This window comes from Tauraco erythrolophus, chromosome Z (assembly GCF_009769465.1).
Source record: "Tauraco erythrolophus isolate bTauEry1 chromosome Z, bTauEry1.pri, whole genome shotgun sequence".
NCBI classification, from domain to species: domain Eukaryota; kingdom Metazoa; phylum Chordata; class Aves; order Musophagiformes; family Musophagidae; genus Tauraco; species Tauraco erythrolophus.
The window spans coordinates 51,933,690-51,960,114 of NC_141496.1; the positions used below are offsets into that span (position 1 = coordinate 51,933,690).

General features: G+C 38.0%; 1 protein-coding gene across 1 annotated transcript in view; it reads left to right on the forward strand.

The window, feature by feature from the left end:
- COMMD10 (COMM domain containing 10) overlaps positions 1–26,425 on the forward strand; it is a 122,012-nt gene that overhangs the window by 80,709 nt on the left and 14,878 nt on the right. The window contains exons 8-9 of the mRNA XM_086629616.1: positions 4,737–4,750; positions 5,923–5,939. Of these exons, the coding sequence (XP_086485742.1) occupies positions 4,737–4,750; positions 5,923–5,939 (31 nt within the window). The remainder of the gene's footprint in view (positions 1–4,736; positions 4,751–5,922; positions 5,940–26,425) is intronic.

The following is a 26,425-nucleotide window of genomic DNA, read 5'->3' on the forward strand; positions in this document are numbered from 1 at the left end:
CCCAAGAACTTCTACTGAGGGATGCTCTCAATCCATTCTCCACCCAGTCTGTATTTGTGCTTGGAATTGCCCAGGCCCGTGGACAGGACCTTGCCCTTGGCCTTGTTGAACTTTATGAGGTTTGCAGGGACCCACCTCAAGCCCGTCAAGGTCCCTCTGGATGGCATCTCTTCCCTCCAGTGTGTCCACAACACCACACAGCTTGATGTCATCAGTAAACTTGCTGAGAGTGAACTCAATCCCACTGTCCATGTCACTGACAAAGATGTTAAACAGCACCAGCCTCAATACCGACCGCTGAAGAACACCACTCATCACTGGTCTCCCCTTGGACATGGAGCCATTGACTGCAACTCTCTGAGTGCAACCATCTAATCGATTCCTTATTCTTTATAGTGTAGCAACTTCGTCTGCCAGTTCCCTCAGGACCCGCAGATGCATCTCATCAGATTGCATGGACTTCTGCACCTTCAGGTTCCTTAGATGGTTTAAATCCTGATCTTCTCCTGCAGTGGTGGTTCTTCATTCTCCCAGTCCCTGCCTTTGCTTTTTGTCAGTTGGGCAGTATGCATAGACCACTTGCCGGTGAAGACTGAAGCAAAAAAGTCATTGAGTACCTCAGCCTTCTCCATATCCTGGGTACCCAGGTCTCCTGTTTCTTTCTGGAGTGGGCCCACATTTTCCCTAGTTCTCCTTCTATAACTGACATATCTATAGGAGCTTTTCTATTGCCCTTCACATCCCTGGCCAGATTTAATTCTATCAGGGGTTTAGGTTTCTTAACCTGATCACTGTCTGCTCTGAGAATTTTTCTGTATTCCTCCTAGGCTACCTGCCCTTGCTTCCACCCTCTGTAGGCTTTGTTTTTTTGTTTGAGTTGGTCCAGGAGCTCCTTGTTCATCCATGCAGACCTCCTGGTATTTCTGCCTGACTTCCTCTTTGTTGGGATGCACCGCTACTGGGCTGGGAGGAGGTGATCCTTGAATATTAAGCAGCTGTCTTAGGCCCCTCTTCTCTCCAGGGCTTCATTCCATCGTACTCTACCAAGCAGATCCCTGAAGAGGCCAAAGTCTGCTCTCCTGAAATCCAGGGTAGTGAGCTTGCTGAGCACCTTCTTTGCTGCCCTGAGGATCTTGAACTCCACCATTTCATGGTCACTGTAGCCAGGGCTGCCCTTGAACTCCACATTCCGCACCAGTCCCTCCTGTTGATGAGAACAAGGTCCAGCAAAGCACCTCTCCTCATTCGTTGCTCTGTCGCTTGGAGAGGGAAGCTATCATCAGTGTATTCTGGGAACCTCCTGGATTGCCTATGCCCTGCTGTGTTACCCCTTCAACAGGTATCAGGATGGTTGAAGTGCCCCATGAGGACCAGGGCTTGTGAACATGAAGCTGCTCCTATCTGTTTGTAGAGGGCCTCATCCGCATGGTCTTCCTGGTCAGGTGGTCTGTAGCAAACCCCCACTACAATGTCACCTGTCCCTGCCCTCCCTTTAATCCTGGCCCGTAAGTTCTTAGTCGGCTCCTCATCCATCCCCAGGCATTTCTCCATGCACTCCAGATGGTCACTGACATAGAGGGCGACACGTCCTCTTCTTCTCCCCTGCCTGTCCTTCCTAAAGAGCCTGTATCCTTCCATTCCAACATTCCAGTCATAGGATTCATCCCACCACCTCTCCATGATGCCAATAAGATCATAACCCTGCAGACATGTGCACATCTTTAACTCTTCTTGTTTATTTCCCATGCTACGTGTCTTTGCATAGAGGTGTTTAATTTAGGCCCCCAATGAAGCTGACTCACTGGCTGGAGTATCTGGAATTCCTTCCTGCGGCTCCTCAGGTGCTCTCAGCTTGTCTTGACCAAGCCTGATATTATCCCCCACCCCCTGCAAATATACTTGAATCCATTAAGAACCATACTTAATAATTGTTATCAGTTTATTAATTTTTCAAGTTTTTGTTTCTGTCCTTCTTCAAGAAAGTTATTCACTCAACAGTGTCAGTGTTCACTCAACAGTGTGAAAGATGTTTTCCTCCTTTGATTGCCATACAAATTCTCAAATATTTTGATTGTTTTCCTGATCCATCTTAAAGAAATGTCAAGCTCTTGCCATTCAAATCCTGAACTCTTCAGTAAGGTTTTGTTGTTTTTATCTTACATGTTAGTGTGTGGGAGCTCAAGTCCAACAGACGATTTACGTGTGCTTAACTTTGCATCTGTGATACCTCTGTTGTCTTGCATGGGACTACTTGGGTATTTAAAAGTGATTGAATTTGTATACTCTGTTGGATGGAGCAACCAGGATCAGAAGATAAAAGGTATTGCATCTACCTCAAAAGTGCGTGGGGATTTATGTTCATATTTTATGTTTTCTTAAACCGACAAAAATTAATCTATTGATCACCTCCATGTAGTAATTAGGATAATGAATATTATTGATGAATGAATAGTTCATTGTGAATAATGAATATATTGTGTTTTCTAGGGTGGAGTTTTTTGTTTGTTTGGTTTTTTTTGTTGTTGGATTTTTTTGGTACTCTTATTGGTACTTAGAATGGTAATACTGCTTTTATACCTGGAAGCAAGAGAGACTTAAATGCTAAATGCGTATGCTTCAAAGCAGTTTAGGGTCAGCCAAAATTGTTAGTCTAACCAAATGGCAATATTGAACAGATGTATGCTTTGATAAAAGTAGTTTACTAGCTGTTCTGTTAGAAGCGAGGGAGTGTCAAAAGCTGTACGTGATACACAATAGTATTGCTGCAACTGAAACTGCTTCTGTTGAGTCCATACACATTCTGGCACTTTTCAAGATGATCTTCTGAAGGCATGCTAAGTATTTGCTGTGTTTTGAAAAAAGTTGTCTTTGAGTTACATGTCCCTTGACAAATTTCCAGTTGTGTGTGAGACTGCATTGTCTCACGAGCCCTACAGAGACTCAGGTTTTTCTCCTGAAACGTCTGAATGAATGTGCAATCAGATGTCTTCTCCCCCACCTCTTTTACTGTAATAAATACATCAGTATGTAAAGTCCACTTTAAATATGTTGGAAGAGCAGCCTAATTAAACAAGACAAGCAATTTACTGAAATGTGATTGAAGCTGTTTCCTTGAAAAATAGACAAAAGAAGTTATTTTTGGTCTTAGGGAAAAAACAAGCAGCGCGTGAGGCTGGCAATTTTACAGAAGTGCAGTTTGTGAACAATGCTATTACAAGAATTCGTCTTACAAGATAAACATTAAGACATGTTAGCACGTATGTCTTTCATCGATATCATAATGGTTAAGGAATGTTTAAGCAGAAATGTAAAAGCTGTGGTTTAGATTTGCCATGGTCATATCGATACCGCAAGCTCTGTACCTTATTGTCTTGCTGAGGGGAAGGTGGACTACAACTATAGCCCAGTTTCTGAATTATTTTAGGTTTAAAATTTTATACAATCAATGTCCTCTAAATGTTTGGTTTTTTTTTTTTTTGTTCTTAGTATTCCTTTGTATTCTTTATTCTTAGCATTTTGTATGTTTAAATGATACTAAACATTAAAAGCTGAATTGTTGGATAACATAAATTTACCTTACTTTTATCAAGCTCTTATGTTCAGAGAAATAAAGCCTTTCTTTAATATCCATACTAATCAAGCTCACTTTTTTCCTAATTTCTAACAGTTAAATTGGCTTTCACTTTGCTCTTCAGCATGTTGTAGATCTTATGATTCTCATTAGATACTTTGTTTTATTTAAATCTGAACGGAGGCTACAAGGCAGAACTAAGAAGCTGAAGCAGACTGAGTAGATGAAGTACTATTGCTACTTGTTCTTGAAAAAGATACCTCTTTGGTTCTGAAGACAAAGATATAACTGGTTGCAAATCCAAAGAAGTTCACCTGCATGGAAGGAATTGTGTAAATGATTGGTGTCTGTTGTCATGTAACTTTTCCCTGGATACTGACTGCATTTCTAAGGATGTTTTATGAGAAGGGCCGTAAGTACTGTTATGGACAAAATGAAAATGGAGGAGAGCCAAGAACTCCTGCTAAAAGTATCCCCTGCCCAAATGAGAAATATTTGCTTCTGTTCAGCCTGAATTCCTCTGGAATCCCCTTTGCGATTCTCCTGAGCAGCTGGAGAGGTGCGTGGGCGATGGCAGCAGCCTTCGGCTGAAATCCTGCTGCCTGGGAAGAAGTCTCAGTTCATGGATAAAACACGAGGGGCAGTATTTCATAAGTACCATACTGTTCCTGCCTCAGCAAGCCTGAATGTCCCCCTCTGTACAATTCCTTGCTCTTCCTTGCCCACTCAGCAACTCCCAAGCCTCCAGTGCATAAACTCAGGCACTGGGATTTTCATCTTCCTCCGAGCCACGTGGTGCTGTGGACTGCTGTAATGGAATAACAGACGAATCAAATCCTTTTTCACAGCTTTTTAATAAAGGTGAATTTTAGATTATGACTGTCATGCAGGAATGGATTCATCCAATCTCCTGGGATCACAGAAGACTGAACGATATAGAAATGTAGACAGGACAGTAGAGATGGCTGTAAATAGGCAACTTCACTTGTACCTTAGGAAGACGGTGTCATGCAAGTAAAAGAGAAGTACTTTGGGAGCAGAAAAATTTCCCCAAATTGGATGAAAGAACAAGGGAGTGAGAAAAATAGTCAGCATATCCTTAATGAATTACATTTTGATGAGAAATTTTGCATTTTTATCAGTGTGGCTTGTGTGACTTAGAAAGGGGCGGTAAACTTTGTAAGAGATGAGATTCAGCAGACACCATTATATGTAATTTTTTTCTAGAATTGTGCCCATTGTGCTGACCAAGTGGCATACTGCTTCCACTAATGCCATTTTATAATGGTAATTATAAAAGTTTTCTGGAAACTCTACAAAAGTTATAGTTTAGATGGAAGTGCCATATTTTATAGGAATTATTCTTATAAATCTTGTTTGAAAGTTCAAGGATGCTGTATCCTGCTGAGCCATTGGGTGTTTCTATTTTCAGTGCTTTGTGTGCTACTTGAGTCATATTGATTTCCAAATACTATAAAACTGTACAAAACAGGAAGAGTGTAATAGCCTTATACAGTAGCTGAGATGTTTGGAGTTTTTTTCCTAATTAAAGTATTTATTAAAATTGAGCAGGAATAGCTCAGTGTAATAAGAAGCTGTTATTTTCTCTGTTTGCCACCCAAGAAACTGTTTGAACTGATTCCAGTTGTTTCTTGTTATTGTTCAAGCATAAGCTTTATCCGCTGTGGAAGAAAAGTAAAGGAGAAACTTTCTTTTAATGTCCTCTCAAAATGTAGGAACATACAATTTGTGCAGGTCAGAAGAGATGAAGTCTAGCAATAATAAATTGTCAAAGAAAGAATAATTTTCCTTGTGCCCATATTACCATTCTGTCTGATCTATTTATCTGTATTTTATTACAATAATTAATATTCTAGAACACTAACTTGCTATAATTAAGGTACTTTTTGTTTCCATTACCCTGAATGTTCTGAAATAGAAAACTTGGATAGATCTGTGGTTGTGAAATAGTGCTGGCAGATCATGTTTACTTTTTTTTAAGAGTGAGAATGCCTGCAATATTTTTACTTTTAAAGGAAGTTGAGAAATGTGGCAACAGTATTTTCTGCTATTGAGATATACAGGTACCACAATACTTCCCCTTTTTTTATGCAAAAAACCCTGGAGAGTAGCTCTGGTTCCCCTCTGGAGGTTTTAAGTTCTGAGACTCGATGGTTCCACGTAGCTGGTCACTTCCTAAGAGTGATCAACAGTCTGCCAGATTTCCTGCACAGACATTAACTAGTCTGGTGGAAATCATCCAGTAGGATTTATTTTTGTGCTCTTAAGAGACTTTATTTGTTTCTTCCCCACGTACACGCCTGTGCCTTTCTCTGAAGCAGAGGGAGAAGCGTCGGAGGCTGAGGCAGTGCCGTTGGTGTCCACCTCCCTCCCGTGGTGCAGAAAGCCTGTCTCCTGCTGGTGGCAGGACCCCACGCACGGGTGGCATGCGGTTCTCTGTGTTCTACGAATGTCCGCTCAGCCTCTGGTTCTTGCGTCCCGCTCATGCGCAGCATCACGTGTGGTTAGACACGCCTTTCAGTGGTGAAGGTGTGCGCCCGAAGGCACTGGCCCGTTAGCAGTGTGGGTCCCTCAGACATACCCTTCATTACTGCTGGTGAAATTCTTGGTTTAAAGAAGGGAGATACCAGCAGGAAGGTTATGTTTGTCAATATAAAGGCTTTATTCATCTGGGTGGTGCAGGACGGTTTGGACCTTGTCCAAGCCTCGATAAGGTGGCTGGGTTATTTCTGCAGTTCCTTGTGAACTTTAACAGTGATGGCTTATATACAGGCAAATCTCAGGATAACTTCAAGCATGGGTAAGTGTTAAGCAATTTGCCCAAAACTGCATAATGAACTTGTAACAGCAGAATATGAAGTCAGAATTTCCGGAGGCGTAAATCCTGCCTCTATCCATCTTCCTGTCGTACTCCTGGTTCCTACTTGTTCATAACCTATTAAACACAGCCTTGTTCCAAACCAGTCCTTTGCTGTTCTTGCATCCTCTTGCTTTTCAGTTCCCCGTACCTTTACTGAGGTCTGCCTTTCTGGGAAGATACCTCAGGAGTGTGAAGCAGGCTGTGCTGAACAACGGAGAAATGGGAGGATGATGTAAGGGCACTGAAAGGAGTAATTAGAGCACTCGCTATTCAGAAGTATCTCCTCAAAGAATCCAAATAAATGGATAGGATTAGCCCTGTGAATTAAGAGCCTGCCAGGAAATTTGTTGCTTTGAAGACCGAGAAAATAAATGAATGAAAGCTCCACTAACATGGGGTTAAGATTATTCGCTGGTGCTCTGTAGTTTTTGAGGATGTAGAGAATAGCTAATACAAAGCCTCTAGAAACCAGAAAGTGCATGATTTAATGCGTTCAGCTTCCACTGCAGGATTTTAATTCTGCTCTCCTGGAATGGTGCCTCGCTGTATCTTCACATGCTCGTGCACATCCTCCGCAGGTGCCTCGACAGCTCTGGGCACAGAGCACCTACGCTCTGTAGGGCAAAGCTCTAACACGTCCTCCTTTCCATGGCAAAATTTAGTTTTTTAAATAGGTATGGCAAGTAGGGACTTTTCCCAGCACTGAGCTTACTCTTCACAATTTACACCAGACTTGCCTGGGGTTTCATTCTGAGATGCTCCTTTCACTTACCCCTTGCTATACTTTCAGGATTCATTGTCATATATGCCAGTAGGCTATTAGTAATTCCATGACACGAAGGCATTTTTGTTCATCTCTAGGGAACCTTTGTAGCTGAATCATTCCCACACAATCAATTCAGTTCAGCCCTGAAAGGAGGCATTCTTGATTCCTTGGGATAAATATATACTCTTTTCAAATCACAAGATGCAGCTCTTCCAGGCTGCTCTCGCTAATAACTCCACTGGTCACCACACTGAGTGTTAACATAGTGAATGCAGCTGGAGTGTTTGCAAATATGTGCCGGAATGTAAATGTGTGAATACAGCATAAACAATAACTCATTGTTCTGATTCATTCACATATCTATTCATGTATCTTGTAGCAATTTTCAGGCCCCTGAGAACCATAATCTAGTCTGGCCTCTTGGCTGTCCTTCCTGTATGGGTTTCTCAGACGGTAGCTTTCTTCAGGAGTTCATCTTCGAGCTCCAAAGAAATCAAAAGATGGACAGCCTCTACTAATTGCAGAGGTTTTCCTATCTGTGAACACTTGTCACTGAACCGTTCCCAGGGACTGTTGGCAGTTCCCTGACTTCATAACCAAGGTCACGTTGCAGGGATGGTAAATATATTATTTTTCATTCCCTGAAGCACAATCTGAAAGCATTTGGGAGACCGCTGGCACACTTGAACTGCACCAAATAAGCTTTGAGACATTCAAAACATGAAGAGTGAGGGTTTTTCCATATTTTTTTCCATTTTCACTTTTCATAGGAAAACCTGGAAGATAGCACTAGGATTCTTCAAATAAAGCTTTTGAGTCCAGGTACAAAATCATTGAAGTTCTCTTGCTTCATTGCTGTGTATAAGGCCCAGCAAGTCCTTACAGGCTGTAATTCAGATAGAGAAGCGTGTAGGAAGAAGGAGTTAGCACATAAGGTGCCTTAAGGGGAAGTCTTACGAGCAGCCAATTGAGGAATACTTTTGTTGAACTTGACTTTTGAGTGCTCAGTAATGCCAAAACGTAACAAAGGTTTGAATATTAACTTCTGGACTGCGTTTTTCCAGACTCTCAGATATGCCTTTCCTCTGTTCATTTTCTGTATGTGATTGAGCTGTGTTTTGGGAGAGCCATAGTCTCTAAAGCTTTAATATTTTGTATTACTTTATCCGTGGTACTTTGCTGGCTTATTATGAGAGCAGCGCTTGCCAATGCTCTCTATTAACTTTCATAGTTATCCTTACAAACAGTAATTGATCTTCTGGTGAATTTAAATGTCCTTCTTCAAAGGCATGCTGGGAGTTTTTTTTTTTCTGTGGCTGAATGATAATCTTCTTTATTATATTTACAACTTTTAACAAAGCTCTGGTTTCTCAGCTAATTAAATTGTGTGGGTTTTCTTCCTTTTTTTCTTTTCATGCAAGTATTTTCATCTTTAATGCTTTTTCACCTCTTGAGATATTTTGAAAATTAAAATGGTAATATGAAAAAGCCACAAGAAATATGTTATCCAGTCTTGGTTTAGACGTTCGTAATGGATTCTTGAGCCTCAAGTGAGAATATATCAAGAAAAGTTTAATTCACTTAACCAGAACGACAAAGGAAGTTTGTTCAGCATTATACTTCATTTTGACACAATTCTATTCACATTTTAATAGAATTAACTCATGATCTATGTACCCATGACTTTAAGATTGTATTAATTTCCACTTCTTTATTCCATTTGCTGCATTTCAAGAACAACATTTTAAGACCAGCTGTTGAGGGGTGCTATATCATGCTCCTATTCTGTTATATCCTGAGTGCTGCAATATAGATTGCATTAATAGAACTTATTTTATTTGAAATAGTGTTTCAATGTATTATTTTTAGTAGCATATATGTGTTTCAGAACATACAATATTTATGCATTCTTTTATGTCATTGCAATGATCTGTACTGTCATGCTAGGTAAAGTTAGCAGAAGTTTTTTCAAACTTAATTCTGAGATCTGTGAAGAAATACAGCTATGTTTTCTTCTTAAGCAGACAGATTTTTTTTTTAATCATTATAAAAAAAACGACGAAAAACAAAACCAGAAATGCACGAGAAACACTGTTTTTCCTAGTACAAATGTAAGTTCTGTCTCACTAACTTCAATATTATTACAATGATCAGTTCTACTTGGATTCGCTTATCTGAACGCTTTCTTCAACAAAATGAACCAAAGCTTTTTAATTAGTAGGCTTTAGGACCTTTTCAGTATTCTGTCCTCAAAGTTGTAAACTAGAAGGGTTTTGCTGGGTTGGTTTGTTTGTTTGTTTGTTTAAACTAATTTTTCTTCATCTTCCAACATTTTTCCTGTGAGATGCCGTTTTGTTTTGTTGATAAATGAAATATTCTAGAAATTCATTAGTTGGAGTGATTTGACTATGTCAAGCTCAATACTTTGAACATGTCAGTGTGCTCCTTGTTCTCCTTCACGATCAGTATTTTGAGGAGAGGCGTGGTAACTAAGGCAGCCATGAGCTTCACAAAGTAAAGGCATTTTTTTCAAGGATTTTCCGTGTTGAGTGGGGTATCAAGGTTTTGGTTCAAGCAAGTGGAATGTTTGAATTTTAAGGGTTGACTTTTGATTTTTTTTTTTTTTTTGATGCATTATTACAAGAGCTGGCTAAACAGTAAAAGGATGAAGGGATTCCCTTTCTGGAAGGTGTGTTTTAGAAATTTAGGGAGAAGATGAGAGCTTTACAAGTTGGAACAAAGTCTGCTTTTGTTGAAACTGGGGAAATAAGGTTTTTCTGGTGAGCAGCATTACTAAAGGACAGCAAATAGTTACACCATATTAGAGGCAGGGAGACAGAAAGTGGAGTTTTATGTATATGGGCAAAAACATATTGATGAAGGCTGAACTATGATGGAAAAGAATAGATTCACAATGTTTGAGATAGGTTGCTCTTTGTCACTTCATTTGAGGTAAGTGTGCTTCCTAAGGACAAGAATCCCCATGGTATAACTAAAGGTGTGTTGTAATTAGAGAGGCAGAGGGTTCTTTGTGATGGCCCTGGACTCTGCACTTTATAACAATAAGTACGCTATTCCTGATCATACAACAGTGATGTGGTGCAGAATTTTTTCACACCTGTCTTATAGAGTGAGTACTTTTAGAACTAGCTAGAATTAATTGCTCTTCTGCAGCATTACTTCTCTTCAGTGAGGCTAGGACTGAAAACATTCAAATGTTGAACCCAAAAAGAAATCAGTTTGAATCCATTATCTGAATTCCTTCCAAAAGGTGTCTAATATTCCCTTTCAGTGTCTGAAGAGTATAGGGTGGGACAAGCAGTGAAGAAATCACTGCTCCTGTTGGTTGTTTTTTTTTTAATTCTGAGTGGTTAGTTTATGAAGACTGTTATGATACAGGCTGTGCATAGGTTGCTGAGATTAGGAGACTGTATGGCTCGTGGGCCAAGCAGGAGTACCTGAGTGTCAGGCGCTGATGGTGCTTTGTAGAGTGTGTAGAAGTCTACTGATAGAGAGCATGCTGTGTCAGTGTTGAATGTGCATGATGCTTTAGTAGTTGTATTTTTCCTTTGTTTTCTCAGAGAAAGACTTTGTCCATTTTTACTGACTTTATTCAGAGGTATTTTTAGGAAAAATATACTCTGTGATGAGCTGTCACCTAGGCGGCATACAGGAATGTTCTCATCCGTTTCATGGATTTTGGAAGAAATGGAAGTGAAACTGAGAGAGACTTTGAATTTTAACACGGCAAAAATATTCAGCAGTTTTTAACCAGTGTGCACTTTTGAGCTGCTTTACTCAATTTGATAAATTATTCACAGATGACTGAAAATTCTAGCCAAATTGCTTATTTAAATGCATCATTACTGGACACCTCACCAACTTCTTATCCATTTCAGCATAGTGTACTTCTACTTTCTTTCAAAGCTTATTTTACTTAAGAAACTGCTTCATTTTTCCTGGTTTGCTGGCTGTGCTCAGAAAATGATGATTTTACTACCCTTTTAAACCCATTTATATGTTGCTCACATTGCAACAATACAATGTTTGACTATAAGGCTTTTTTTCCTGCTTATGTGGTCCATTTTATACGATAATGCCTAAAGTAATCTGTTACTTAATGCATAGTTGTTTTTTAATCGATTCTTAGATTTTACCCTTCAGATTTGTTTGCTGGATATTTCATGCAGAATGGCTCAGGATCTCTGCATACAACATCTCGTAGTATATATAATGCCTTTTGCTACTCAGTGTTTTAACTGCACTGTAAATAAAAAACAGACTGGGTTTTGTGCCCAAAACCGAATTTTAGTTGTCAGACTGGTTCTGTTAGGGGATGCCACAGTCGTTCAATGCGCAGTGTTGGAGAGTAGGAAATCAAGTCCCAATAGAGGAAAAAAGAGAAAAAGGATTACTTTATTACATCTTCTTTCGTATTGTTTTTATATACTACAAAACCCATCAGCAACATAAATGTAAATCAAGATACTTACCGTGCTTTGTCCTTTGCAACAAAAGACAGTTGTCTTTACCAAGTGGGCTGAGGACCATAGTAACTACAAAGCCTTGTTCAGGTCTAACAGTAGGTGTGGGAAAATCACATAGGAATACAGATCTTGGTTTCTTGTCAAGGAACAATATCAGACACTGAGATAATCTGGATGACTTTGTACCCTGCCCTGTATGACAGGATAGCACATGTTTGGCCAGCTGCCACCCAAAAGCACTGGTAGCCTTCAGCGTCTGGCTGGCCACCAGGTGGCCTGTTGTGGCAAGATCTTGGAAGCCAAATCTTCAAAGCTCAGAAGCCTGGAGCTCAGAAACCCCGATATCTTCATTGTTCATCAGCCACGAACAGTACTGGTTTGGAAATCCCAAGCTGTTGTTGTCCTGGTGTGTGCGCTCTGCGGCAGCCCTCTGGCCAGATTGGTGAAAAATGTGAGAACCTCATTGCCCTTGTGTCTTTGGCAGTCTTCAGGGCCAGGGGAAGCAAGCGGAGTAGCTACCAGAAAAGCAGACGGGTTTCTAGCTAAGCTTTCGATAGAATTAAAATTTTCTGCAGGAACACGTCAAATCCAGCATTTTCTAGCAGAAAGTCACTATAATGTAGCAATCTTAACTAGCCTTATTAAAAGCTTAAATTCTTTCAGCCTGAAAAAGAAAAAAAATTGAGGAGACTGGAAGTTGGTGATACCTCCCTTGCATCTGTGTGGTTACGATACTGTTACTGGTGAAGTCTAGAGTAGGTCAGAAAACTGAAACAACCAGATTATCCAGAAGAAATTAAGGATTTGACTGGTTCCCAAGAAGGGGCTTAAAACAGTATAAAAAGTTTTGCAGTTCATTTAGGAATTTTTTGAAAATTTGAAGGAGAAGGTAGATAGGAGGTTGTGCATCATTTCTTAGCCTTTTCACATTTTAATGCTGATTTACCCTGTGTCAGATCACAACAGCGGTTTTGCAAGGTGGTGTACCACCCAAGATGTTCTGCCCATGTTCAGTAGTTGAAATCTGAAACATTTTTTTTTGCTTACGTTTTTATTCCTTAATATTTGTTCAAGCTCCTGGTTTACAGATTTTTTTAAAAAATTATGAAGTTTGATATTAAAAACTTGATCTCAATTAATTATTTGTACTTCAGTTACTAGCATACCAGAGAAGGGGGAATAGTTTGTGCTGTTTCTGTGTAAGTTATAAAGCTTGATGGAGACTTACTTGCTATTGAAGCATGATCACTGCGTATGTTCCTGACTGAATTTTTACAAGGATTACCTTGAGCACAACTGTTATCTTTGTGTAATGTTAATTAAACGATACATCCCAAAGCACATCAACAGTGAACAAATAAAAACCCAAGTGAATTGCTACTCTTATTAAGTTATCTCCCTTTCTTTCTCCTCCCCTGTCTGCCTAGAATTGATATGTCTGTTTGGAAATGCCAGATCCTAAAGTGAATATTTTGAAAAGTGAATGCTGTATGTGGTAAAGCAGATTTATCGTTCAAAGAAGGAAAGAGAGCCAAGAAAGAGGAGGAAAAGACGAGTGGCCAGAGAGCAGAGGCCACCTTTCCGGTTCTGCTTTATCCTTTTTGTGCATCTCTATGCAAGTCCAGTAACTTTTTACTACTAAAACGTGTTGGAGTCTAATACTACATAATTAATTGTCCTGTGAGTTGAAGTGATTATGTAAACATCCACATCTAGGGATTAAGTAAGTTTTGGTTTAGAATGAAGGACAATATTGAAATGTCAACTATATAAAGGTAAAAATAATAATAATAAAAACCCTTGTAAATTTTTCACCAGCAACTGCAAATGGTATAGAATACAGAATTAAACATCCTGACCATTTCAAGATGTGTTCAGACTTTTGAAATGCTGAATTGTTCACACATGGTGGTACTGTTCCTTTCTTCTGTATCAAATCTGTAATGTCTGTTTCACATGTGTTGCTTCTTTTGCATCTCTTATTGTCCATACAGAACTCCTTATAAGCAGCAGCATGTAAAGCTGCTCATTGTTTTAGTGGTTCCATATAGTGTTAACTCTTGCCCTGTGCAGAGGAACACTGTTCCTTTCCAAGTATTTTTGACAGCACAATGGCCCTTTTATTTATCATCCTTTAAATAAAGTAAGTTATTCAGGCTTGATCCTAAACTATGGCTTCCATGAACTGCTTAGTTTGAATTTACATGGTATCTTTTATTCATTTTTATTGGTACTCATCCTCCTTGATATTTGAATTTACTACTTACTCCGTGTTTGTTCAAACCAACATTCACCTGACAAGAAATTTGCAGCAGGCTTTGTCACTGTTTTGTTTATAACTTCTCTTTCTTCTAAACCAAAAAGCTAAAGATGCCAAAGATACTACTGCATGTCAGTTCTTTAAAAGCTTGCTTTTAGAGATCAGAATGTGCCTCAGTCAGGTCCTCAGTTGGCAAAGTGATTTTTGAGAAATGGGAAGCCTTTCTTACCATTTGAGAAAACTTTCATTAAAAACAGTGAAACTTGTTTTCAGTCAAGTACAGATTGTTTAGTTATATACAATTATTGAAGTGTGAAAGGATCATTCTTCTACAAAATCTCCTAAATTCAGCAATACAGTTCAAATGTTCTTTATATATCCATTAGCAGAATGAAGGCACAAGGAGAAAATTAAAATTAGTTTCTGTTGTGTATCTGAAACAAGCATCAGGAGACTGTGTTTAAAGAAGAATTTGAATAAAGAAAGCTTCAGGGTTTTTTGGTACACAAGCAGTAGTCTGTAAGAGATGAGATGTTTTGGAAACAGATATGAAGATTGGAGGTTTTCAATTTGGACAAGAGCTGACTGACAATGTTTTCTTTCTGTTGTGTGGAAATCAGTCCTATAATGGTAGCAAAATTAAATATTCTGCTTGTGTTCACTTAGCTACAGATTGGCCCTCTTGGGACTCAGCTCAAATGCAGGAATAAAACTGAAACTGCTTCTCAGAGTTTTGAAGACTTTTTCTTTCCTCCGTGCCCAAGAGAATTGAAGAAAAAAATGTAAAACACAGATCAGTGAACTCTTTTTTCAATTATTTTACAAAACAATACAGATTGCAAGGAGTGAATCATCTAATGATATTTCACTTCTTAAAAATTTAATGAAAGAGATTATTCTCTGAAGTAACCTGCTGTGCCTGTTTCACAGTGACAATATACAATATTCCCTGAAGCTATTTCTGACATCACTGAGTCTGACATGCTTTAGGATGTTTGATGGAAAATTAGATGTACGAGAGATGCTGGTTAGAGTACCCAGTAGTCTCGGGGATACTACACTAAACCGAGAGTCTGGGCAGAGTGGATTTTTATCTCACCAGCTGTCACAAATATTAAAGCAAAATAAACACATGGACCGTGTGACAATCTGATATACTAATCTGTTGCATCACAAGAATACAGAGCTGCTTCTGAGTTTTTTGTAGATTTGATGAAGTTAAGGTGCATGTTGCTGTTCATGATGTGTTGGATGTAGAACTGAAAGCTTTGTGTCGTGTTTGGGCATATTATCAAGAACACTGCAAACAATGGGCAGAGAGCAAGGTATGTGGGAGGCTGTTTGCTTCTTAAGTCTTGAGCTTCGTAATTTTAAGATTTGAGGTAGGTTTGTGGCACTAGCTGGCCTTAGCTGTCAATATACAATGGATTTTTGTCTAATTTTTAGCATGAGTTAATATTTAGCATGCTTTCAGAAACTGATATTCTCGAACAGTTCTGAAAGTTGCTTTGTTCTAATATATCAAGTATGTAGTGCTCAGAAGTGACTTCTGATTTTGGGTGCATCACTCTCTAGATGAGAAGTTAAGAATCTGGAATTAAAAGTGATATCTTGTGCTACTATTTCCTTGCTTTCATTAGATTGCTATGTCATATGGCTCCTTCATAAATTCTGTGATCTTCATTATAAAATTAGTTCAGATTTTTGGCCCAGTTCCTTTGATGGAAAGACTCTTTCAGACTTCTCTGTCACAGTGTTTAGGAACCATCATTTCAATTTGAGCTGAATATTTGGCTAATTTATGTCCGTTCATTTGCATTCCAGTGTTCTTCCACCTCGACAGCTTTCTCTCTCAATAGTATTTAAAATCCCGTTGTATTTATGCTGTGTAAGAAACTTCAGGAGTCTTGCATTGTAAAAGAACTTGGAGGGCTGATGTGAACCATCTTCAGCATCTAAATAATTAATTACTTTCGATTTCTCCCTGCCTTTATACCTGTCACTCTTCTCTACATTTGGTGTATACAGAATGCAAGTTTTGGTGGTATAGGATTATGACAGTGATGTAGTGTTAAAAAAGTGTTCAGTACTCCTCAGGATCTGTATTCCCTTTCTTTTTCTAGATGCCCTGCACAACTTCATGCTTGACAATATAGAAGACTAAATATAGTATTTCTCTGCATATGTAGGCACTAGATTTGCAAAGAGCATCCATGAGGATTGGATTTTCTAAATATTCAAACTAGCTATTGCAATATAATTTTGAAGTGATACTCAATGCAGTGGTAAAATTACTTATTTTACTTTTGTGGGAGCACTAAGTTTTGCAACTAAGATGATGTCCATGTCATCATCACAGATTGCTGTTTGTTCAGTTCCTTTTATTTGGATGAATCTCAGAAAAATATGTATTATGCATGAAGTCTGCAGAGGCACTATGAAATCATAAGGCGTCCAAAAGTTGAGCTCTTTTGTATTACACAAATGCCAGTAAATTCGCAGAGTTACCAAATACTAAACAACTTCTGTACACAAGGGCTAAGGCAATGTGTGCATTCAGCAAGTTCTTTGTTTTCTTCATTACTGCAAAGACAAAAAGAAAAAACCAAAGCTGTCAACGAAGAAGAGTTTGCTAAACGAAGAGAAAAGATTGTCTCTGCAGCCTGTGCTTGAGATTGTTGCATAGACAGCTGAGGAGACACAGCAAAATCTTCAACTAGAGCTGTGCTGCTGCTGTGTTGAATTTTGTAAGAATGACGGGCATGAGCCAGAATAAATTTAGATAACTGTTACGCTCACATTAGCAATTGTGTAAGTATAGGTGCTGCTTCTGTGACAGATACTCAGGGAAAGAAAATCATTTTCAGCATCTTTAAATATTTCCCTATATGTAGAATGTGTCCTGTAGACTTTTTTCCTCTTTTATGTCTTGTTTCTCTCCTGCCACACACAGTATGCTTTTCTGCAGAACATTGAACTTAAACATTGAGTGTTATTTTATGACTCGAGATTCATCAAGTTATGAGAGAAAATTATGTTTTTATGCTGTTCTTGTCTTTATTTTTCATATTAGGAGAATAACGATCTTGACTATTGTTTATTTCTATAGAAAGCGGTGGATATAAGTCAAGTGCATGCCTTTGTTAAAATAGTTTAGTGTTAGCTGGAATGATGTTAATACAATTGCAGGCTCAAATCACATAATAAAAAAACAAATTAATGTTCTTAATTAAAATTTTTACATAACCTTAATGATACACATCACGTTACTTGTGATGGGGAAAAAGATACAACCTTAAAAAGTAAACAAATGTGGATTTGAAAGTTAACGTATGTGAATGATTAAATATTATTCTTGTTTAGCTTATTATAAACTCCAACTAAGATTAAGAAATTTATACTTTATATAAAATTTTAGGTGCTCAGGTCCTGAAACAACAACAACAAAAAACAACAGGGAAACATCAGCCCAGTAATAAAATGTCCTCAATTGCATTAAAAAAATACGGTAATTTAATGGGTACTAATAGTCTGTGTGCTATAAACAATATTTTGGATTAACTACTTTTATTTTGCTGTCAATGAGTATGAATTTACTTACTAAAATCAGAAAAGTTGTTGCTTTATTACTGAAAAATTTCTCTCCAAAGTTTTGATAGAGGAAAGAAAGCAATCTGTGGTATGTTTAATTTTGGGGTGGCTAGATGACAGTACTTCCTACCATGTGGTAGTGTATCAACTTCGTAACGATTAGGAAAGACTAAGCTATTATGAGAATGTAACACCTACCTTCCACCAAAACGTCTACATTCGTCCTGGATTTGAAACATTTACTCACATTAACCAGTTTACTTTTATGGATAAAAAATGTCAGCTGAACTATTCTGAATTGTGCCGCTCTAGCCAGTTGTATATATGTAGGAATCAGCTGTTCTTTTAACATAAGCTGATGAACAGTTGGCAACTATTGCAGGTGATTACCAGATCTGGCTAGGTGGAAATCCGTTTTACATTCATCTAATATGTTAATGCTTGAAGGCGTACGAACTTTTGAAGCATATTTAGGCATATTTAGACATGTTTAGGCAGAGTCTGTTTTTTTGTAGCAGGTTGCTGGGAGGTTTCTACAGTAGAGCAACAGGCTATATTTTTATGAAATAGGAGACTAAGCAGATGCATTGAAGTGATAACCTTACATAGTGGTTTTGCACAAGGAAGGAAGAATATTTTACTATCTAGAGAAGGCATAGGTACTTTGAGGGAAAAAAAAAACTCCTTTTTGCAGTTTGATTTTTTGTAGTTAGTCCTGCTGCTACTTAAATGTATTATTTTTACTATAAATTTAGTAAGTAATAAGTTTCTTAGTAGTTAACACATTCCTTTATTTGATTAAAAAAATCTTTCTTTGATAGAAAAAGAAATCATTGCATTCTTACATTTGCAAAGTGTAAGTGTAAAAGAAATAATATGTACTTACTCTGAAGAAACCGTAATTGAATCCGTTATCATACCTTGTAATTGTGTTTACTTAAAATTAATGTATTATTCTGAAATTCCTGACTATAAGGGACAACACCTTTTTGTCAAAAAAGGGGTTTTCAGCTATAGGAATGGGAATGCAAAATTGAAGGAAATATCCAAGTGTTGAAAAATAATTAAGAAAAAAAAAAAGGATGTTTGCAAGATAGTCAATGGTGAGCAGTGATTCTGCTTCATTATGAATGTAATTTCATAATAATAATCCCTCAATTTTTTTTTCCAGAATCAACATGTGATCCTTACTTTTAATAGTTGTTATATTGATTACAATTAAAAAGCAGGAAATAATGCTTTCTAAAGTTAATTTATTTTCTAAAGTCGTATTTTGTCTATTCTTGGAGTTACACATCTCCTATTTTCTGAAGGGAAATAAAACTCCCAAATCATGAGTTCTACGTGTAGAGAGAAAACCGAATTCTTTAGTGAAAAGAAGCTGGACTAAAGATGAAGAAAACCTGAACTAATGGTTAAGGTGCTTTGGGAGTTAAAGCAAATCTCTTATTATTACATTACAAAATACGTTTTTCCAAAGCTGAATGGATGAAATGTAGTATGACCTTTAAGAGGCATCTTAATATATTCCCCTCAATTTGACAATAGCATGACAATTAACAGATGGAGGGAAGGCATTTACTGAGATTAGCAATACAACTGTCATTGACTCATACCAACTTTATAAAGGAAGCTGATATGTCAAGATGTGGGTTTTTTTAATTGAAGCTGAAGTGTTGATATGTTCATATAAGGAGTAATAGTCCTTTGGAAAGCCTTGACCAAAAATCTGAGTGCAAACATTTTACATGTTTAAGGGAAGACGGGATAAGCTTGTGAACAGAGGTCTGTTGAGAGTTATTAACAGATAAACCCACATGAGGATCAAGAAATACAGTTTGAGTCTGGGAGGGTGTTTGATGGGGGTGCACATACATTGCTGCCTCTAAAGTAATAATTTTCAGAGTATTCACTGTGAAACAGAAGACATCTGAAAATGAGGGGTTTTAAAATTTTTTTTTTTAGCTGGAAAGCTAATTATCTTTTAAGGGAAGCTTTGCCTACTCGTTTCCACTACCTTTCTCATTCCAGATCTTTGTTCCAGAATTACTGATGTTTCATCCGTTGTGTGACTTGCTTGAGAATTTGTCAAGTTTTGTGTTCTGTGGTGGAACTATACTGAAGGGCCAGTTGGGTCTGTTTCTTTAATGCTCAACAGAAATTGTTATGACAAAGAGCCTGTTTCCAAGTTTATTTTGTCAGTAATACAGATGCTTACGCAGGGGTTTTTTCCATACTAAAAAAGGCCAGACACCCTGTTTCAAAAGGCAGTTTCAGGGACGTTTGACCACAGTACCAAAGTTTAATTTTAAATATTTACCTGCAAACAGATGAAGGGAGAAGAGAAAGTCTTGAGAGATGTTACTGATTGAAACTGATGCAATATGAATGAAGTTATGGACAGCAGAGCATGACAAAAGCTCTTTCTTTCTGAAGTTTTGAGGTGCTTTCAAGTTTGAGAAGTACGTTTTTAGAGGGCGTATGACTGTGGCTTTGGGATCTCCTTGTTTTAGGAACAGAGTGTAGCATTAAATATGCCCGTGTTTTCCAGATCCTTCGATTTTGTGATATTGCAACAGAAAATAGCTTCCTTCTCCAAGGTTGTATCTCTGACTTCTATGGCAATACTAGATATTCCTATGGCATGCTTTAAAGTCTCATGTGAAGACGGTTGTAACACAGGAAGAAATCACATTTTATATCTTAGGTTTCTTTAATCATAATTTTTTCCTATTTTTTAATAAAATAATATTTTTATTTATTTTTCTGTCCTCTGCCAGTTCGTCTTTTTGGGCAAAAACAAATACAGGTATGTGTTTTAAAAATATTACCACTTACTTGTTTTCTCATAGCTCCATAAAGTACTTGTGTCACAATTGCCACAAAAATAGTTTGGGACAAAAGGTTTGCATATTGAGAAAATTCATATTGACAGTTAGCTTGCTGTACAGACGTGTGACCTATTCATGTTAGGACTGGCATTCTGATTCCATGCTAATAGCCCCATTGTTATTAATATATGCTTCCTGGTTCTGACCTGCTTTGTTTAGAATGCATGTTGGTTTTTAATGTGCGTGACATTTAAGGGTTATGGATTAAAAAAATAAATTTTCCAAAATAAAAAGTATCTCATACATTTTTAATAGGGTTTACAAAAGAGCTACTCTACGTTTTCCCTCTAGCAAGATGGTACAGTATTGAATTAAGTGTCAGTGCTTCTGTGACCACGTAAGATTTAATATTCTGGGCAAAGATATTAATTGTCTTTTGGAATGGACAGATGGATTTGCCTAAAACCTGCTTGTTAATTAATTGCATTTTTTAAAAAATGAGTAATTTTCAAATGAGATTTTAGACTTCTAATTCTTTGATAGAAACATTTTTATATGGTAGACGTTTCTTTTTTTTTTTTTTTCAGAAGTATATATACAGAGGGCCGTAAGAAAACATTACTTTATGTGATTTGTACATTTTCTATTCGAGTTTGAAAGTAGAACCTAGGTAGTGTAGAAATTCAGATCATCTCTCATGCAAAACATGTCCAAGCCTTGCTTGAAAATAAATAAAAATATCTCAAGAGTCAAGCTGTTACTGCTCTTCAGTGCAACATGAGGGAACTGAATTTGCCACTCATTTATACAAATCTGCACTTTAGTCCTAATAAAAAAATATAAATTGCTACTACGAAATTATGTATGAGCCAAGTTACCATTCTACAGCCTCCTAAGCTTTTTCAGAAGTGTCACTTTTAAAACTTGAGCTTTTAATCTTGAGGATCAAGAGGGAAATGAAGTCAGCAGAAGCTTTTGCAAGCCGTTTCATCTTTCAGTGAAAGGGAGAACTGAACATCGGAGCTGGGCGTAGGTAGACGTATCAGGAAAGCGTTAGACTGTGTAGCCAATCTAATCTCATGCTGTGCTGTAGATGACGCACAAACCTGTGAACAAAGATAGTACATACTTGGTAAATTCTCAGAGATGCTGGAAAGCTCAAATGTGTGTATTTTTATAGACTTTCATGTACCACCGCAGCTCTTTTAATCTACATTGATGTAGGATTAATTCAATGTGTACGTTAAAAGCTCTTACTTTTCCCGTTCCATTTCTCCCTTTTCCCCACTGTAATATATCGTAACCATAAAAAAAATTATTTTGTGCTAAACATTTACATAAAGTGCATATGCCCATGAGCACATTTCATTTTTGTTAGAAAGAAAAATCTCTAAACTCAGTTTGCTTGTTTCAGATGCCTTTTTCCGCCCTGTTATTTGAAAGAGTTCAAATTGAAAAAAAAAATGTTTAAAAGGACAGAATACAAGATTTTAAATAATGAATGCTGCATATATGTACCTGATATTTACCCACAGGTTTTAGAACAAGTTTTTTTCTTTTTTATTAGATTTTCTACGTTACGGTAGTGTGGAAAGAACCATTTCTGATATAGCACAAATAGGCTTCCTGATAGGGGACCAAAAAAGAAAGAAATTAAAAAGCCTCAATAATATGTTCACTGCAATTCACTAAAAAGCAGCTGCAAAAAAAGCCCAAGTAATAAAGTGTTCGCTGCAGTTCGCTGAAAAGTAACTATACTGGCAAAAATATTTAGCATACTTTGAGACTTTAACATCAAGTGAATGAGAGATCTATAGAATTCTTAAAAGCTGTTTACTTAGTTGAAAGCATTATATAAATTTATTACACTGATGGCACAAAGTTTTTATCACTGCAAAACATAACATCTGTATTTAACTTTTTTGAATTTTTTTTTTTTTTTTTCCAGTTTCTTTGCTGTACTAGTGAAGCACTCGGGTCAAATCCTTATTCAGTAGGAATAAGCTGATTGTGGGTATGTTTTTTTAATATATGGACTTTATGCTGGTCTATGGCCATAGTCCATCAAAATTTCTTTTTCAGCAGTGGAAAAAATCTGCTGGTGCTATTTGCTGTTTTCAGTTCCTTGCAATAGGGAAAGCAATAAGCTTTTCCTGCTGTAAGAAAGGTCTCTGTTCTGCCTTTCCTGTATTATGCGTTATTATTTTGCTGTTCTGTTATTCCTAACACATAACAAAACTACCCTTCTCTTCATGCCCTGCTCTTCAAACAGGTAAATGGAAGAAGAGTGTTTGTTTGCTATACTAAGACCCTGTCTTGGCTACCTCTTTGGATGAGTGAGTAGTTTATTTCTCAACGATTAAGTGTTCACACCAATAAAACATGCGATCTTCAATTGCTTTTCTTCTCCATGCTGTGGGTTATGACTGAGAACCCCTACCTCATTTCATACAACCGCCATTGTAGTAGTTTAGAAATACTGGGACGGGATGTTATTGAAGCCCAGGTATCACTTAATTGGGAATTACAAGGATAGTGAAAGATGGACTGTCTTTTCCTCCTGATTCCTAGAACACAGAGTGATGGCAGGGCTGGACAGCAGCTGCTGTTGCAGCCTTTTGATCCTGAGGTCAGTCTTTTCCAAATTCTACATTGATTTCTGGATTGATCTGCGTGAACTAATTACTTTCTTCATAATCCGCAGTTACACTTGTTCTTGCGTGTTTTCTAGGCTATGAAGCCATTGCATGTTTAAACCACTGTGGTCAGAATAGAAAACAGGATTTGTGACAAAGCTGTATTTTTAAAAAAACCTCTTGCATTGTTTTGTGCTTTCTACCGTAGTCATTCAACTGAAGAGAATTTAGGGGCTTTTTGTAGTCAGCAACTGGTAGCAGTGGGATGCTGGGAGTTCATGAAGTAGCCAATGTAAATTGTCTCAAAACTTCATTCATTTGGGTAGGTTCTGAATGTGGGTCTCTGTCAGTGTTTAATGTGTCTTGACTTCTGTAAACATAGTGTTAGCAAAATGGATCATACAGGAAAATGCAACTACTAAGGAGATGGTGCCATGCTGCATTAAACAGAAGTGTAGAAAATGCAGCGTTTTCTAGTAACCATTATTATAATCTGAATAATGCCCTAGGAAATTCCTTGTAGTATGGCTTCACAGTGGTGAGATATTCCAGAGAGTAAGAGCTTTCAGCAGGTGATTTACAGCCTTTATCTTCGCCTCTTCAGTCTCATGTTTGCTTGGAAGTATTGCCACATACTTTCCTGGAAATAGTGTTTTTAGTTCAATTCACAGCCAGTCAGTACCTGGAGAAGAAATTAAGTGTAATGCCATGATTTCGCAATTAAGTTTATGCCATGGAGTCTAGGCATGGTTTACAATCATTAATACTGGATTGTTCACAGAAGAATTGTAATGTTGAGTACATGATTGCCATTCAGTCACATTATCTAGTATATATGCAACTAAGACAGAGTTTATGCCAGTCTTGTGTTTTTATGCTGTCTTTATTCTGAGAGAATGGACTATGCAATGGCTTATGCAAAATTGACATTCTGTTAAATGCATTTTAACAGTTGAAGTAAATCTGGCGCCTTCTATAATCTGACCATAACATTTCAAGTCTACATCAAGAGTCCTATGGCTAGGTGAAGTTCTGAATGGCAGTGTCTAGAGGCGTAACTGACTAATAGCGGATAAAAAATCCAGGAGACCCAGATCCTTTGGGTATTCAGTCCTGTCTTGCTCTTTATGGATTTTTATACCCTTTGTAGAGTTTCAAAGCATTGTGCTGGAATACTTTTGCATTGTTTAAAAATCATTAATCAGACTCCAGTTGCAGCACTTTTAAACTCCTAGTGGTAGATAAGCAAGAGGTCAGCAAAGTCTTTCAATCGGAGATGTCCATTCCAGCAGCCTTGTCACTTGTGAATTTTACTGGCCTACTACCAAGTTATTTAGATCATCTTTCTGGTGACTGTCACTTCTGATTAGTCAATCTCTATTGAAATTACTTGTGCATCCAGTTCCACATCTTTTAAGAGCAAAGAACAGTGACCATCTAAAAGGTGTGATTGCCAGCTTCTAGGGATATCATTTGAGTCAAATTCCTGTAAAAAATAGAGGAATTGAATCATAGAATCATAGAATGGTTTGAATTGGAAGAGACTTTAAAGATCATCTAGTTCCAATCCCCCTGCCATGGGCAGGGGCACCTTCCACTAGACCAGGTTGCTTAAAGGCTCAACCAGCCTGGCCTTGAACACTTTCAGGGATAGGATGTACACAGCTTATCTAGGCAACCTGTTCCATTACCTCACCACCCTCAGAGTGAAGAATTTATTCGTTATATCAAATCTAAATCTACCTTCTTTCAGTTTAAAGCCTTTATCCTTTGTGCTATCTCTACACATCTTTGGAAAAAGTCCTTCTCCAACTTCCTTGTAGGCCCCCTTTAGGTACTAGCGCACATTGCTGTCTCATGGGTGCTCTTATCAGCCAGCACCCCCAAGGCCTTCTCCTCAGGGCCGCTCGTAATCCATTGTCTGCCCATCCTGTATTTGTGCTTGGGATTGCCCTGATCCATGTGCAGGACCTTGCCCTTGGCCTTGTTGAACTTCATGAGGTTTGCACAGGCCCACCTCTCCAGCCTGTCAAAGTCCCTCTGGATGGCATCCCTTCCCTCCGGCGTGTCGACCACACCACACAGCTTGGTGTCTTTGGCAGACTTGCTGAGGATGCACTCAATCCCACTGTCCACGTCGCTGACAAAGATGCTAAACAGCGCTGGTCCCAATACCAACCCCTGAGAAATGCCACGTGTCACAGAACTCCACTTGGACATCGACCTGTTGATCACAACTCTTTGAGCGCCATCATCCAGCCAATTCCTTAGGCAGTGAGTGGTCCATCCGTCAAATCCATGTCTCTCCCATTTAGAGACAAGGATGTTGTGCGGGACAGTGTCAACTGTGTTGCATGAACCCTCCTGTATGAGTTGAAATTGTATTCCTTATCAACTCCTCACTAGGGGATGGTTATTATTTATTACCAAATACCATTATTTGTTATGAGGTAGACTCTCTAAACAGATAAGATCTGTAATCTTTAACAAGATAAACTAAAATCACCTGTCATAGAATCATAGAATCATAGAATCATAGAATGGTTAGGGCTGGAAGGGACCTTCAAAGGTCATAGAGGTACAATGTAATGGTAGAACTTTTAGATAGGACTGTGATTAGATTCCCCATTCTTAACCCTGTTTCAAACAAAGCAAACAAACTTCTCCTAGTATCTCTTCACATGTGGTGCATCCAGATGATAACCATCCAGATGATGCTGAAATCCTGCCAGTTTCTTAACATCTGTCCTGTACTGAAGACGTGCAGGACTGGATGCAGCATCTCAGATGAAGCCTCACGAGTGCCGAGCAGAGGAGAATCACTTCACTCTGCCTGAGAGCTCTGTTCTTGCCAACGGAGGTAAATACTCTCGTCCTCATGTGATAGGATATTTTTTGAGACGAGAAGTCTCTTGTCTTGCATGTGGAAGTATTGAAGGATGTGTTTCAGAAGTTCAGAAGGAAAAGTTTTAATTCCCAAAGAAAAAACAATGAAAATTCTTTCTGGATCTTCAGTATCCTAAAGCTTTTATTCATTGCTGTACCCAGAGTAGTTATTGTTGAACAGCTTGCAGCTTTTGACCTCTCATGTGTTTACTTTCACATTTCAGTACTTTCAACACACAGAAAACATGAACAATTCCTGGAGAAACATTTCAGTTCAAATACAAAAACTCACTTTGTATCTTTACCAAGGTTCTTGCTGATACGGAGATGCAGTTTATTGAGTTGATCCTTCCTCTTGCATTCTTAGGCTGTGTTCTAACATCTTAGATTTTAATATCTCTGTAGGTTTCAACTTTAGCAAAACCAATGCCACAAAAACCCAAGTATGGCGTTTACCGGTTTGAGAGCTGGATTGCCAACTGTCAAATTAACTGTTGGATCTACATATTCCTTAGA